General features: G+C 53.8%; 1 protein-coding gene and 1 long non-coding RNA gene across 2 annotated transcripts; both read left to right on the forward strand.

Moving 5' to 3' along the window:
- The first annotated feature begins 778 nt into the window (after window positions 1-778).
- LOC130853578 (uncharacterized) lies at window positions 779-3,858 on the forward strand. Its single transcript, XR_009053813.1, has 3 exons — window positions 779-912; window positions 2,594-2,685; window positions 3,252-3,858. It is a non-coding gene; the product is annotated as an uncharacterized LOC130853578 (long non-coding RNA).
- Window positions 3,859-3,901: 43 nt separating this feature from the next.
- On the forward strand, window positions 3,902-16,135 carry TACR2 (tachykinin receptor 2). The gene is made up of 5 exons (XM_057735691.1): window positions 3,902-5,830; window positions 7,423-7,617; window positions 10,886-11,039; window positions 11,668-11,864; window positions 14,762-16,135. The coding sequence occupies exons 1-5, from the start codon at window positions 5,439-5,441 to the stop codon at window positions 14,976-14,978; spliced, it is 1,155 nt and encodes a 384-aa protein (XP_057591674.1). The 5' UTR covers window positions 3,902-5,438; the 3' UTR covers window positions 14,979-16,135.
- Window positions 16,136-16,750: the final 615 nt, after the last annotated feature.

A 16,750-nucleotide genomic window follows, 5' to 3' on the forward strand; every position in this document is an offset into this window, starting at 1 on the left:
TCAATATTCCAATGGTTTTAATATGGAAACCTAGCTTTATTTTCTCCTACCTTTCTTTGCACACTTGGATGGAAAGCCAGTATTTTCTTCACTTCCTAGGAAGGTCAGAAGATTAAAGGTCCCCATGCCCTCGGGGAAAGCAGAATGGTTTTTTGGTTGTTAGTGTTATCAAAGACTCCATGAAGGAGCATGAAGGATGACGCAGTTTGGAAGAAGAGGCTGAGATTTTACAGAAGCAGGACTTCCTTGAGAGTGTTGGGAGGAGAGAGTACTGCAGAGCCAGAAGTGAGTATTCAGTCCCTCTCCCTGGCAGGGCCCTGGGAGGAATGACCATGATGGGAGGATGGGGGTGGGGTGGGCGGACTCTGGAAAGATGGATCTCTAGGAGCCCATTCTCCAGCTGAGCCCACAATTTCCAGATCCCAGAGACAATAGTCCCCTAACTTCAAGAACCTTGCAGAAGCAGGGAGAATTGGTACCACTGCAATGACCTGTAGGGATTAATGGCCAGTAAAGGCCCCACCCCAGATGCCTTGGCACCATGAACAGCCTGGGGTGGGCAGTGGGGCCCCAGAAGTAATAAGGTTGGATTGCCCTACCAGCTCAACGAGATGGGGACGCTGAGTCAAGATGAAGTTGATTTTTAGAGAATAAGGAAATGGGACCTTTGTTGCACTCCTGGGTTTGTGAACTGAGATCTATACTTGCTCCATCTCCCGTTCCTTTCCTGCAGGAACCCTCGGCTCCAGCCAGGCTGGTCTGATCTTTCTGTCAGGACCAGGGCTCATTCCCATGTTGCCTCCTCCATCACTTTCAGGAGCCATTCAAGTGGCAGCCACCCCCACTCCCTGCACCCCAAAAGGCCTCTCCCTCCCCCCTCTGAAGCCATGATGTCACCTATTCGACAAATAGGTATGGTGACTTCTCTCTGCAGTGCCAGGACCCAGCTCCCCAGCTTGGCTGGGAGCTTCATTCTTCTAACTCTGGCCTGATCATCGGACCACCTGCCTTGTCGAGACACTGACTGCAGGGCCCAGGACTCAGGCCTTTCAGCAGAAGCCCCGACCTTCTGTCACCCCCGCTTTCCCCACCTCATCCCCCCTTTCCTCACCGCAGCACTTGGGCCACATTTGCCAGCATCCAGGGCAGACACCAAGTCTGCTCTGTCTGCAACACCCAGGCTGCCTCTGAGATGACCCCAGGCATCCAACCAGCAAGCGGGTGTTGGGGTGCCCCCTCCGAGGGCCCACTTCCTCCTCTGCCTGCCATAGATGGGCAGATGTTGCAGAAGCCTGATGTTGGGAAATGAACTCATTTTGTGCTAAGAGCTTCTGAGCTCTGTGTACACCAGGACCACGGCAGATGTAAACACTCGCGGCCTCTCTTCTCCAGCTACATAAACTTCAGGCTTTCACGGGGAGGCATGGCCCCAGCACACTCACAGTGTTTAAAAAAGGTGTCAGCTGCAGCCCATGCTCTTGGCAGACAGCAGCTCTCCCTCTCCCAGTTGAAGTCCCAGATTCTGGGCCACTGATGCTCGGGCCAGTGGGCAGGGGGCCCAGAGCTGATCGCCTAGAGGGCACCGCCTGGGACCCTCTAGTTTGTAGACAAGTGGGGCTATCTGTGAGGAATAAATCCTGGAATGCTGCAGAGACCCTAACATCCTCCAAAAGCTCTGCCCGACCTATACAGACATTTTCTTTCAGTTTAAGTTTTAGATCCTGTGAAAATAAGAATGCTACTCCCATCACCCCTAACAGGGTGATGTTTCAAACTTTATCCATTATTTGTTACTCATGTATTCACCTAATATTTATTAAGCACCTACTGTATGCCAGTGTGCTAGGCTTTATACTGCCCTGCCCAAAGGTCTCCAAAATTCCACCACTAGTGCCAGTCCCATTAGTTTAAGGCTTTCATATCTATCTATCTGTCTGTCTATCTATAGATAGATAGATACATATGATATATATGGTATATACAACTTACCATCCCTCACCCGTGAGTCATATTTTAAATTTGATTCACCATTTTTATTCAATCAACATTTATAGGGCACCTGTGATATGCTGGCTACTCTCCTAGACACCAGACATAAACAAGACACAATCCAGGCCCTGAGGAGCTCTTGCCTGTGTGACAGGGAGGTAGCTTTGATGGGCCTCCAGAGAACAGAGGCAGGCAAAACAGTGCAGGCTGTGCAGGACAAAGGAAGCCATCCAGAAGTGGCCCCCCTCATGGGCCAGAGGCCCCAGAGCCAGCCTTCCCCTCTCAGGGCTCCTCCACATCTTCTCCAAATGAGGAACTAGATCAGGAACTTTGAATTTTATGGACCAATAAATTATCAAAAACCTAACTGAGGGAACCATACAGCTCACCAGCATGTTATTATTCCACTGGGTAAGGAATATTAGAGAAAAAAAAAGCAGGAAAACAACTACCGCCTGCCATCACCATTACTTCATGAGAGAAAGGACACTTTAACCCAAAAAGCAAGAAGGGCATAGTCTCAGAATGAAGTCTGATCCTTCAAACAGGATTCATTTACCCGAATAACAAGCTCAGTGCGTTGTCCTTGTCCTCATCTGCCCAGCCCAGGTGAACTTCGTGGTGACAAGATGACCCGCAGCTGCACGTGACCTGCCGAAGCCATGATCAAGCGGCCCAAGCCCAGCCAGAGACACGGTCAGGTGACTTCCAAAGGCGTCTCTGGGACACTGTTGGGGGGCACCCAGACCACAATGCTTCCCAGAGCCCCTGTTCTCTCCCAGCCCTCACCCCTGCAACGGCTCCCACCTTCTCTTCCAAACTCCCTGAGACACAATTCCTCTCCAGCTCTAGTCTTCAGGACTCTTGCCTGGAGGTCACAATAGCACAAACCATGGGGGTAGCTCTAATGGGCCATTCTAGCTCAGAGTGACCTGACCCGGAGCTGTCCAAGACCGCTGTCTCACCATCACGGCTCTACTTCCTCCTCTGCCCACCCCTGCTTCTTTCCCCTCCCTTCCCCAGGGGCTGATCCGATGAGCTCCTTAATAAACATCTTGCACTGTAAAGTCTGAACCAGAGTCACCCCCAGGGGTACCCAACCTGCACCATCAGCTCAGCCCATCCAGCCAGAACCAACGGGCAGCCTTCCCCTCCACTTCCTGGTGGAGGGAATTTCCCATACACATCCTCGAAGAGCAAACTGGAGACGTGATGTGTCCGCAGGAGCCAAAAGAATTCAGAATGCTTTTCTATTTTCACAGGGACCAGCCTTTAAGGCCATTGTCTAGCGATGGACTCAACAGGCCAGCTCTGAGTGCAAGGCTGATTGGTAACCCTTCTGTCCAGGGTGGCCCCCATACTCTCCTTCCACAAGGCCACGAGCACATAGTTGAAAAGCCGCAAGAGCACAAGATTTAAGGGGGAAATAAAACTCTTAGATTTCACAGCTCCACAACATAATCCTCACATATACAATGGAGGTGGCGGGACGCTGGGGGAGGAATGGGTACTGTTTTGGGCTTCTATGACAGGTGACACAGTCCTGGGTGTCCCAGCCCTGCACTGTGCTTACACCTGAATCTCAACAAATGCTGGCTGCCTGGAGTAGGAGGCAGAACCACAAACAGAGAAGGTTGCCTGCACTTACATCCTTATTTCTATACATTCTGCCTCCAAGACCCTGGTCAATGGGACATGAGACAGGCCCTAAAGTTGAGTGGCTGCTGCTGCTGCTGCGAACAAGACTTCAAAGGCAGAGGCCCTTCAGCAAAGAGCAGATACTCCAAACAGAGGCTGGTGGCCCGATCCAGACGGGGAACAGGCCTCTGCCCCACAGCCTGCTGAGGGCTGCAGCCAGTTGTGTCTGAAGCTGACTCCGGGAGGGCGGGAGGGCGGGAGGCCCGGGGCCCCACGGCACACACACCCACGAGAGCAGCAGGGGCCCCCACAAGCAGCCTCGCCTCAAGGAACCGGGCTGGATTGCCAGGACACCATGCACACACACCGTGCAGCAGCCCAGCAGGGCCACCGATGCTGGTGACTGAGAGCCCTCCTCAGCTTTAATGAGGGACACGCCCTGCCCTCCTGAGCCTGCCCGGCCTTGCACGAGTGTGCGTGTGCTTCCACACATCTGTCACACACACAGTCACTCAGACACAGCGCCGCAGCTTCAGGCAGCGCCCGACACACAGGTACACAGTCAATGACGAGAGCAGAGTCTGTGGGCAGCCGCTCGGGGTTTTCTGGAGCTCACGGGAGAGGCAGCGAGCCCTGTCCTTGTCCTAAGACAGTGGTTCTCAAAGTGAGGTCCCTGGACCAGCAGAGCAGCATCAGCAGCACCTGAGAACGTGCTACAAGTGCTTTGCATTCTGTCGTGGCCGGTGGAGCCCTGAGCTGTCTGGGGGCCTCCCACTGGGCTACAACTCTCTGTCACGCTTTTCTGTGTGTCAGCTCCTGTGCTAAATAGACTTCGTCTACATTATCTCATTAAAACTCAGCAACAGACTGTGAGATGCGCACCGCAGTGTGCCTGTGGTTTTCAGATGGGGAAGCCGAGGCTGGGAAAGGTTAGGAGACTTGCCTGGAGTCCCCGGGGCTCCCAAGCCCGTGCCCATAACCACGTTCTAGATGCAGCTCTGGCCCCGCTGAATGTAAACACCCTACCAAGGACTGTGCCCCCCATGCCAGGCCCCACCGCTGCCGCCCCCCGCTCCCCCCGGGTCTCTCCCTGCCTCAGCAGACACTGCTAAATCTTTCCTCAAGAGACAAGGCCAGACCATCCACGCAGGGGGTGGGACGAGGGGCGGGAGGCAAAGCCCCACCTCGTGAGCAGAAGGCACCTCTGCCAAGGCCCTCACCACCCAGCTCACCCCGCCCGGAGAGCACCGGGGAGGCAACCACAGGCCAGCCGCCCGGCCTGCACCCAACGCCTGGAGGCTGCTGCGCGACTGACCTGTGGACTCCAAAGACGTCGGCGGGGCACGCGTCGGATTCAGAATGTTCCCTGAATTGCATGAGGAGGGACCTGGGTTTGAGTCCTGACTTATCACCAATTTACTGTGTGACCTGGGCTGGTCCCCTCTTGGAATCTGTTTTTCCATTTCTGCAGCGAAGGGGCTGACTTATGATTTATAAGGATGTTTCCTGCTCTGAAAGCGTGTCTTGGATTCTGGATGTCCACGTGACATTGGAGAAGTCTGGCCAGGACATGGGAATCTGAAATGCCAATGGCTCTGGACCCGGCTCTCTGCTCAGCCTAACTCATCTTTGCTTGAGACTTGGGAGTGACCCCCAGCTCCCTGGACGTGCCTGGCTTTGCACCTACTCCTCTCACTGCCCCATACTCACGCACCAAAGAGGATCTGTCTTCTACAGCATACCCTGCAGAGCACCAGAGCACCAGAAAGAGCCAAGGAGCTAGACCTGTTGTCCCTGACCCAGAGGCAGCCATGGGGGCCTGTGCCATGGTGGCTGATGCCAACAGCTCATCTGGCCTTGAGAGCAACACCACGGGCATCACGGCCTTCTCCATGCCCGGTTGGCAGCTGGCCCTGTGGGCCGCAGCCTACCTGGCCCTGGTGCTGGTGGCCGTGATGGGCAATGCCACGGTTATCTGGATCATCCTGGCCCATCAGAGGATGCGCACGGTCACCAACTACTTCATCGTCAACCTGGCCCTGGCCGACCTCTGCATGGCCGCCTTCAACGCCTCCTTCAACTTCGTCTACGCCAGCCACAACATCTGGTACTTTGGCCGTGCCTTCTGCTACTTCCAGAACCTCTTCCCCATCACAGCCATGTTCGTCAGCATCTACTCCATGACTGCCATCGCGGCCGACAGGCAAGAGGGGGCAGCGGGGTAGTGGGGCAGCTGGGGGGAGCCAGCTCACTTTGCTGGGTTCAGACAGGGCTGGTAACTTGCCCGCAGTCACACAGCAAGTGGAGGGTAGAACCCAGGGAATTAACTGCCTCCTAACCTGATCATGACCCTAATCTATGCATCTGGAAGACAGGGCACTGTGGCACTGAAGCAGATAAGGTTAAGGTTAGACACAGGGAAGAACTTTGCACTAGATGGTTGTTCGAGGCTATAGGGAAAGAGCAACGGTGTTTTAGGGACCTTCTGGAGCGTTTTCCTCTGGAGCTGACCTTTGTTGTGTTGTCTTTTTTTACTAAAAGGAACTTGCTTATATTGTTTTCCTATTCCTAGATAGATTACATGAGGGGAAAATTTAACACGGCATGCAGTTACCATGTAATTACAAGGAGGCCAGTTACTTCCCTGATGCTGCTGTCTGGGGCCGCAGACTGTGATCCGCTGTGGGGGATGGAGGGGGCAGGAGAGGTGGAGGAGTGACCAGTCGGCAGATCTGAAAGTCCCCTAAGACCTTCTTTTCATTCGCTCAACTAGTACTTGAGGCACTGTTTCAGGTACTGTGGAATATACACCAGTGGCTAAAGAGTCCTGAAATCATGGTCTCATGGAACTGCCATTTTAAAGACTAGGTGGGAGCTGGATAGTATGGACTGTAGAGCGTAGGGTGGGAGCCAGGAGACCAGGCAGGAGGCTGTCGAACAACAACCCAGGTGAGGGAGGATGGTGGCTCAGGTCAGGATGGTAATAACGGAGACTCGTCCATTCATTTCTTCATTCATTCTTATGTTCAATGCCTATTATATACAGAAACTGTTCTGGGCATTAAGGGAAAAATAAGATGCCCGCCCTGGTGGGAATTTAAATAATAAACACGAGACTAAATAATTATATACTGTATTTTGAGGTCATGAAGTGCTATGGAAAAACATTAGGAAAGGGAAAGGGGATCCGAGGCACTAGGGTATGTGTGATGGGGTGGGGCAGGCTGTAGTGTTAGGTAGGGTGTCAGGATCAGCTTTATTGTGAGGGTGGGATTTGAGCTGTGTCCTATTGTCCTGGCCTTGTCTCAAGGTTCAGATTAATCCCAGGGAGGAAGGCCCGGGGGTCATCTAGGACCAAAGTCGTTTCTGCACATATAGGGCACTTCCTCCACTGCAGAAAGCTGGTGGGCAGCTGCTTTGGACTTTGTCCAGGAGACTGTTGGGCTCTGCTAAGGTTTCTGAACAGAAGACAGGCTGTGTGGCTGAGGAACTCATGAGCTTCAGGACAATGCCCCAGGTGGACTTCTGGTGTGGCCACAGCGCTCTCTTGTGGCCATCCGAGGGCACGTCCACGCTCAGAGGGAGGCAATGTGGTGGGGGGTGGGGGCAGACTGGGGTTTAGGGCTCTAGTGTTCTGTGTCGCTGTGGGAGAGTCACCAGCCCAGCTGGCTCTCTGCAGGTCACCAGCAGGGTGTGGGGAATGGGACCAGCGGGTCTGGGCCTGGAGTGGGAAGAGGGGATGGGGGCTAGTCTGATGGGAGGGCACCCACCACTCACACCACCCTCTGCTCACAGGTACATGGCCATCGTCCACCCCTTCCAGCCACGGCTCTCGGCCCTGGGCACCAGAGCGGTAATTGCTGGCATCTGGCTGGTGGCCCTGGCCCTCGCCTTCCCCCAGTGCTTCTACTCCACTATCACCACGGACCAGGGCGCCACCAAGTGTGTGGTGGCCTGGCCCGAAGACAGCGGTGGCAAGATGCTCCTTTTGTAAGGCCTTGGGGGTGGGGGTGCATGGTGTGCGCGCATGTGCGTGAGCACACGCATACGTGTGAGTACAAAATGGGTGTGCACATGTGTGCATGAACTGGGGATCATGTGAGTACAGTACCAACTAAATGAACACTTGGCACTTACTAAACATCAGGTTTGGTCTAAGCACTTTAGATATATGAACCCACTGGGTTCCCCTAACGACATGAGTATGTACGTATTATTATTCCCAATTTTCAGATGAGGAAACTGAGGTACTAAGAAAACTAAGTAAGGGGCCTAAAACCACACTGCTAGTACACGGTACATCAAAGATTTACATCCAGGCAGTCCTGCTTCAGAGCCCAATCTCCTCACCACTCTTACTTAAACAAGGGACATGTCAGGGCACCGAGGTAGAACGAAAGGGCAGGTACCAGAGCCTGGGATGTTTTCATGAGGAGTCTGAAGTGGGCTCGGCCTTGAGCTGAGGGGTGGGGGAAGAAAGCAGAACTCAGGCATGGTGCCGCTGCTGTGTGACCCCGGGGAAGTCCTTTCCCTTTCTGGGCCTCAGGCTGCCCAGTTCTCGCGGCGTGGCTTTGTCCCCAAGCACGGCGCGAGCTGGTAGCAGAGGATAAAGCACTGGCTGAGGTTCCGGAGACAGCAGCCAGGTTCGGAGTCCTGCTCTGGCCCCTGCTGGCCGGAGGACCCTTTGTAGTCACCTAACCTCTCTGACCCTTTGGCTCCTTCTCTCTCAGAGAGGGTTAGTAAGAGACCCCTGCCCCGGGGGGCTGTGAGCATACGTGAGAAAACGTACCTGACGCACTTAGCACGGTGCCTGGCACAGAACCGGTGCCCAGGGTGTGACAGTTTAAACGGCGAACGAACGAAAACAAACCTGGCAGAACTAGTCCAAGGAAAGCCCAGCTGCCCGAGCAGAGGGTGTGCTCGCTCTGAGCCCAGAGCCGCCGGGCCACCGCGACAACTCAGCCCCCTCCCCCGCCTCCTTTAACACCCCTCCCCCAACGCCCGCCCCTACCTGGCCTCCTCCCGTGCCGGGCCCGGGCCAGAAGAGCGCCACGCTGTGGCCTTCGGGGAAGGCGCCATTCCTCCGAAAAGCTGTTTCCAGGGCAGACCTGCTCAGGGTTGCTGCCCCCATCCTGCGCCCCACGTTTTCTCCAAGGGCGGAGTCCGCAGAGGGACGCGCCCCCCTTCCTGGCTCAGGGAATTGGTGGAGAGCGGAACATTTCGTGACTGGCCACTGGGGGGCGGTGTTTCTCCACCTTAATATGGAGGTTTTCTCCCTGAGGCCGGGAACTCAGGGTACCAAGAATCACCTTTCTGGGGATGGTGATTTCCGACCCTGATTCAGGCAAAAGGGGAAAACAGGAGGGCAGAAGTGGGCTAGGAAGGCTATACTTTGGTGTTACTTCGAATTCTGAGAGGATTGGGGGAAAGCCTGGTTTCTCGTGTGAGAATATATTATTCGTTCTGGGATTGGGGAGCTTCTGAGATTTCGATTGGGGGCTCCATTCTTACAGGCTCACATCCTGTGTGTGCAGGAATCTGATGAAATGATAGATGCCCTCTCCAGGAAAATTCACATGTGCTCCCAAAATCAAAATATGAAAAAGGCAGTCCAGGCTGTGAGAGGAGGCATCCCTGATTCTGGCAAGTCCTAGAAGATGGTCCCCAAAGCTCCTTGGCACTCCCCTCTGTGTGGAAACCTAGCTCAGAGTGAATTCCTATCCTGCACCGACCCAAGGAAAGAACGAGGCAACGGAGAGGCATCACTCATACTTGGAAAGGATAGTAGAGATTATCTCCTTGCTTTACAAATGGGAAAACTGAAGCTGAGGGAGAGCTCTGACCTGCCAAAGGTCATGCTTTAAATTAGAGGTTGGGTTTTAAATTAGAGCCCAGTTCTTCTGACTCCACAGGGCTGACCCTCAGTGAAAAGGAAATCATTTGGGTGTGAAGTCTGTATAGAGCTGTTTCACAGAACACAGACTTCTGTGCCTCTCTGAGCCTCAGTTTCCCACTCTGGATGCTGAGGCAGGTGGCCCTGCTGATCCTCAAGGTCTATCTAGCTTAGACACTCTGTGATTTCACAACGAAGGTAAGGTGAAAAGGGGCCTGGCACTCACTGCTCTTCCCCCCTTACCTGCTTCACAGTAGGACAGATGACGATCAGGGTGTCTAGGAGCCCCCAAACCTTTTGTAATTAGCATGTTTGCCAAAAGGGCAAGCAAACTGAATTCTAAACTCAGGCTTTAGGGGAGACATTAGCTGGAGCCACCTGCTCCCCTCCCTCCAGGTGTCACCACCTCTTGAAAGGGGCAAAGCTGGCACATGGGGAGGAGAGGAGGGGCTTGGGAATACCTCCGTTCTCCTAGAAAAAGCTCACATGACAGGGCCAAGGGTCTTGGGCCCATTCACCAGATGCTCCCGCCTAGGCTTTGTTGGAGAGAGACTGCAGCATCACTCAGAAACCAGAATAGGCAGCACGCATGTGCTTTATACCATCTTTCCAAAAGGAAATAAAAGGGCCTCAACAGAGCCCCGGGTGTCCTCCCCCTGGGAGACTGGATGAGTGCCATCAGTGCTGTTCTGAGCCACTTCCTCAAAGGTGGTGTGAAAGTGTCTGCTGATGTGAGCTATGTTCTCAACCAAATCCTCATGGTCAGGAAGAGGTGCCCCAATAACGTGTATAGTGTGGCCCGTCTCCACTGCCCCACTCCCTGCTAGGGATATTGGCGCAGGATCGAACCATATCAACTCCAGGAAGTCTATCCAGACAGACAGACAGATGCAGATATAGAAGATATACATAGTCTAGCTAACCCATATGTGCATATATATATACACACACATATAAACATGATTCTGCAAGGAAATATACCAAATCATTAATAGTGGTGGGGGTGAGATACAGAATTTTACTTCCACCTTTGTGCTTAATGGCATTTTTAATTTTAAACAAATGTATTACTTGGTTAACTTTCTTGTTCCTATTTATTTCCTTGTTTGGTAACTTGTCTGTCACTTGGAAGGACTCAGAGCTAATAGTGGTGTCCTTCTGCGGCACGCAAAGCTCTCATTGGGCATATATGCTAGCCAGTTTGCCTTTTTTTTTTTAAATTAAACCAAGGCCTTGGGAGGTGGCCCAGAGTGGCCTGCCAGGGACAGCTCAGGGGCGTCCGTAAGGTCCTGGGGACTGAGTGCTGGCGGATGCTGGAGTCGCCCCCAGGTCTCCGTGTGCCCACGCCCTTGACTCCCCTTCCAGCTACCACCTCGCAGTGATCGCCCTCATTTACTTGCTGCCTCTCGTGGTGATGTTCGTCGCCTACAGTGTCATCGGCCTCACGCTCTGGAGACGCACTGTCCCGGTGCACCAGGCGCATGGCGCCAGCTTGCGCCGCCTGCAGGCCAAGAAGAAGGTGAACTCTGGGGGCGGGGGCGGGGCGGGGGAGGAGAGGGGCGGGGCGGGGCCATAAGTTTAGGGGACAGCCATTCCGGGCCCGCCCGGGGGAGGGCGCCGCGGAGTCTAGACTGCACATGTAACTTGCTCTTGTCCCAAGTCCCAGGCCAGAGCCTTCATTCCTTCTTCCCGGGCGGGCGGACTTGCTTTGGTCCTTGGACTGTGGCAGACACAGACTGCAGGGGGAGGGGGACCTGGGAGCCTATAGCTGACATGGTCTCCCCTCAGGGTGGGGTTAGGAGTGAGAGCTCAAACACTCTCCAGGGAAGGGAGCTGCCCTGCTCTAAATGGGATCCGGGACGCCTTTTAAAGGTGATGGCCGTTGAGCTGGGCTTTGAGGAGCAAGGACTTCAAAGAAAAGACAGAAGTGTGGGCAGAGGACCCAGCCTGAGCAAAAGCCCAGAGGTGGAGGGCCCAGGAGTGTCTGGGTAGCAGAAGCTCTAGGGGACTGAGGCTGTGGAGGTAGACAGGGTCTGCTTATTGAGGGCTTCTCAGGCTGGCATGAGGGGCACTCTCATTCTTCCCCTCCAGAAGACTGGGGCTTGGGACTTCCAGGCTGAGGAGTGACCTGAGTCTCTCTGGACTAGTTCGTGAAGACCATGGTGCTGGTGGTGGTGACGTTTGCCATCTGCTGGCTGCCCTACCACCTCTACTTCATCCTGGGCAGCTTCCAGGAGGACATCTACTGCCACAAGTTCATCCAGCAGGTCTACCTGGTGCTCTTCTGGCTGGCCATGAGTTCCACCATGTACAATCCCATCATCTATTGCTGCCTCAACCACAGGTGAGCCCTCACCCCAGCCCCTCTCCTCAGCCTGGCTCCATCTGGACTGCCCTGCACAGCTTGAGCCTGTGCCCTGCCATCCCCCGCCACTGCCGCCTACCCCCCCGCCCCGCCATGGGATTGCCATCCTCACAGGGAGCCCCCAGCACAGTCCTCCCTCTGGTCCGGGCCTAGCTCAAGCCCCATCTCCTCCCCAAAGCTTTGCCCCAGTGCCCAGATCACAGCTCTCACGTCTGCCTGCTCCTGCTTTTTCTTCTGGGGGCTGCATCTGGGACAAGGAGAAGAAAGGAGGGAGGGACAGAGAGATGGAGGGAGGGGGAGAGAGGCAGAAGGACTGCCCGAGAGGGCAGAAGGAAGGAACCAGGTAGAGGAGGGAGGGACTGATGGTTTTAAGAGCATCCTACTCTGAGGAAGAGCTGAGGACTGTCCCTGGGTGAGGAGAACAGCACCAACCCCAGCAGAATGAAGCACTCAACCTGAGGCCTGGGGCCAAGACTGGAGGGGAAGCAGGTTGCTCCCCGGAGTATCACAGGAGGGGCTTTCAGGGCAGCTAGGAAGTGACCTTGGCAGAGACTGCCAGAAAGGAAGGAGCCAATTTCTCACTCCACCCCACCCCCCCAGCGCCCCAGTCTTTGTACTTCTAGACCAGAAGTGTAGTCCCAGAGATGGGCTGGCCTTTGCTCCGGGGCACTTGCAGAGGTGGGAGGTTCTGGGCCAGGAAGGAGCCCCAGCACCCAGGAGTCCTGCTTGCAGAGCAGGCCATTCAGCCTCAGAAAACCTTGATGGTGGGGCCAGGTAAGAGGGTGGACGCTGAGTCCTGGCCTTAACAAGGCAGTGATGTGGGTGAGGTTGGCCCTGGTTCTCTTTTATCAACTCGCTGTCTACATGTCCAGGCCACTCGCAATGCCAGTGTTGCTCAGACATCCCATTCACCTGTGGCCGGAAGGAAGTGAGAGACTGATTTTGTGTGTGTGTGTGTGTTTAATGGGTGCCAGAACCCTCCCTTGTCTCCTGAGAGGCAAGTATATGATGGGAAGGAGGTGTTATCCCCATTTTAGCCTCAGAAAGGAAGACTCTCCTAAACTCATAGAGCAAGAATTCCACGTGTCTCTGAGGCCTGTAATCTCATCCCTGCATCACACATTTCTCTTCATGCAGTTGTAGAAGTGAGAACTTGGAGACAGGGAAGGGCCCCCAGCCCTCTATGTCTGTGTGTTGGTTACCCTCCCATTACCCAGCGACACAGTCCCTGGGAGTCTGAACACCCCAAGGTGCTACAACTTCTGAATCATTTGGTATTTGATGACACCAGCTCTGAAGTAGGACTGATGGAAGAATATTCTCCTGGCAGAATATTTATTCTTCTGGAAAATGTTCACCAAGTGGCTCTGTGTGCCCGGTACTATTCCAGGCACTTGGGGTACCCCCGTGAACAAAAACAGTGAACCCTTTCCTCAGGGAGCTGACCTTCTAGTGGGGACGTGGAGATAGACAATAAGCAAGCATAATCAGTAAATGCATCACATTGTGTAGCAGGTGATAAATCCTATAGAAAAAAAGAAAAACTAGAGCTGGGTAAGGGAGGACAGGAAGTGCTGGGGGAGGTAATGGGCAAAAGGGCTGCAATTTTACAGGATGGTCAGGGTAGGCCTTACTGAGGGCTGTTTTGAGCAAAGACTTGAGGATTGAGTGGGCCCTGAGGCTGTCTGGACAGGAGCTCCAGGCAGAGGGAACAGCCAAGGCAAGGGCCCTGAGGTCAAGGTAAGGGCTTGGGCTGGTTCTGACATGAGGAGCCCTGTGGGGCTCTGAGCAGGGGAGACACATGCTCTGATTCCCTTTTAAAAGAATGTCTCACAGCCGTGTTGGAACTGGACCACAGTGGGGGAAGGGGAGAAGCAGGGAGATGGTCAGGCAGATGCAGTAATCCAGGTGAGAGATGGTGGGTTTAGAGTCTGGAGATTGCTAAGTAGAGCCAACAGAATTTGATAGAGGGGAAGTCAGTGATGACTCCAGGTTCTTGGCCTGAACTAGTGGAAGGACAGAATGGTCCATTGTCGGGAACTGAGACAAGGATGATGGTGGGGGGTGTGGGGGGAAGATGATGAGGAGCTGGGGTTTGGACATACTGAGTGTGGGCAGAGGCCATGAAGCCCCCATAATAAAGGGATTTATGGGGCTGCACCGTGGAACCTTTAGAGCCACAGGGAGAGGAACCAAAGTCGGGCCTGCTCTCCTGAAACAAAGAACCCTGCATCTCCTGGGAACAGGCCATACAGTTCTTTCCCTCCCTCCACATCACTCAGGGTCTCATCTATTTCTGCTCCTGGCAGGCCAGTGCCCTCTTTCTGGCAGCTCTTTCTCATTTCTTCCACTCGCTCTCTGCTTCCTCTGGTCCCTAATTTACATGTGGGCCCTCTGTGCTGCCATGGGAAAAGTTCACTTACTTTTTAAGCAAATGTAACAAAACTTAGTGGTTCCATGTGTATATTTTCTTTCAAAGCAGTCCCCTTGGGGCAGCACCCTTATTCTACCCAACATTGCCAAAGCTCCAAGTTTTTAAGACTTCTTTGCATACTCCTTTAGAAGCCAATTAACAAATCAAACAAGAAAATCTGTTGTGTCTTTGTATTTGGTTTATTTTTGTTTGTAATAACAAATGGTCTCATTCAGCTTAATCAGCCACTTCAATCCTTGGACTTAGTTCCAGATTACTTCTGGCTGTTTCCAAAAACCAGATCCACTAAAGAACGTGTCTCTCCAGAGACCCTGCACTCTTAGAAGCAAGGCAGTGACTTTCCTCTGGAGGAGAGATCGGCTCCTGGAGGTGGGGGCAGCCACAGAACGGTTTCCATAACTGTCACCCTCACTCCGTTGCTCGATGACCCTCCTTCCCCCAGGTTTCGCTCTGGATTCCGGCTCGCTTTCCGTTGCTGCCCATGGGTCACGCCAACCGAGGAGGACAAGATTGAGCTGACTCACACTCCATCCCTCTCCATGAGGGTCAACAGATGTCACACTAAAGAGACTTTGTTCATGGCTGGGGATGTGGCCCCCTCTGGGGCTGCCAATAGGCAGTCTGGAAGTCTCCAAGCTGGAGTGTCTGCTGAACCCTGAAGCCTTCTGCCTGGCTGCAAGGGGAGGCTTAGCACCCTGCCAATTGAGAGGAACACATCTGAAAGTTTGGCCCATGCTTCACCCTTCAATACATCAACGGAAAAACAAGATGGGGCCAGGAACTCTGCAGTGGGTGCTGACTCTCCCAGCCAGCCCTCTCAGACAGTGCTTCAGGGGATAAGACAGTATGAGCTAACACTTATCGAATCCAGGAGTTGCAAGTTCAAATGCCTTCCTGGGACATACAACATAATGAGTAAACTGAATCCAGTATAAGAGAAAAACTATAGAGATAATGATAAAAGGTAACTGACTTCCAGTGTTGGGGCAACAGGGAATGGTGGGGACTGTGGCAAACTGGAGGGCATAGGAATCCGAAGGGGACAGCAGCTGATCAGCTCTGGACAAACGCTGCCACGTCGCTGGGGGCACATTGTTGCCAGATCCTCTAAATCTTTCAAGAGAAGCCAGCGATCCAAATTTGCGAAACTTCCACGCTTGTTAAATTTGGCTCACATTTTTATAAATGTTGCAGAAACCGAACAGAACACACCTGTGGGCAGCACCCAACCATGACACTGACTCATTATCAGGCTAAAGACACAAGGAAAGAAGCTTCTTATTCGGCAAAGCCCCTAACCTGTGTGCCAATCTGGGACTTCTCTGCCTTAGCATCTCAGAACCCAGATCCACCCCAGTGCAGATGGCGGTTAAGAGTCAAAAGGAGCCTGCTGGGTGACCTCAGACAAGTCACAGTGACCTTCAGCCCCTTCCTCTTTCAACGGCAAAACTATCTCACAGGGATGCTGTGAGGATGATGGGAGTGATGTCTATAAACTGACAGGCCCAACACAGGTTAAGTGCTTCATAAACAGCATCTGTGACTTTTATTACTACCATGCCAGCCGTCACACGAATGCCTCCTGACATGAGGGCTCCAACACAGCCCTCTACTTCTGCTCACGAGGGTGGCAGGCAGAGAACACCAACTGTCCCATCTCCCAGAAAACTCCAGGCCCGGCCCAGTGCACAGCTCACCCTGCTCACTGACTCCCCCCACCCACCCAAGAACCACATAACACTGTAAATGCACACCTAGAGTTCAATGTCGTCTGTGTTCTCCACAAGATCACTGTGTCACAGGCACAGTGCCAAATAAAGAGACCCTGGTCTTACCAATCCAAGTGTGCATGAATCAGTCCTGGGGAAAGCCATCCAGAGGTGGGCACGGCCTGGGAGACCCACGGGGCACCCCAGTCACAGGGCACCAGAATGTGGACTGATGTGGGGCCCACTGACAGGCCGGGGGAGAAGCCAAAACGGCAGCCACAGAGTGGAACAGCACCCTCGAGGCTGTGGTGGGACAGGGATGAAAGGGTCGGACAAGGGCCAGTTTCCCGCTGAAGGGGTTCGTTCACACCGGGGCGGGGAGGGGGCGGATGGACAGACAGCAAGCCTGCTACCTTCAGGGCTTCATCTGGGCTGCTGCAAGGCTTCGTCTGCTTAGGGCAGGGGGTCTCTACTTCCACTGTCCTGGAGTTGGCGGAGAGGGTGATGAGCACAGGACCTGCTCGGGGATGGCAGGAGGGAGGGCCGGTGTTGCCCTGTCCTCTCGTGGGGCTTCCAACAGCCCCTGCAAGCCAAGCTGACTTTCTCTTTGTTCCAACTACAAGTAGGGAAGCCAGGCTATAGGAAGACAGAGGCCTTCCATCCCTTTACCTTCTGAAAGGTGTTGAGGTGGGGGCTGCAGGAGTCCCTCCCTGGGGTAGACC

Source organism: Hippopotamus amphibius, chromosome 5 (assembly GCF_030028045.1).
Source record: "Hippopotamus amphibius kiboko isolate mHipAmp2 chromosome 5, mHipAmp2.hap2, whole genome shotgun sequence".
NCBI classification, from domain to species: Eukaryota; Metazoa; Chordata; class Mammalia; order Artiodactyla; family Hippopotamidae; genus Hippopotamus; species Hippopotamus amphibius.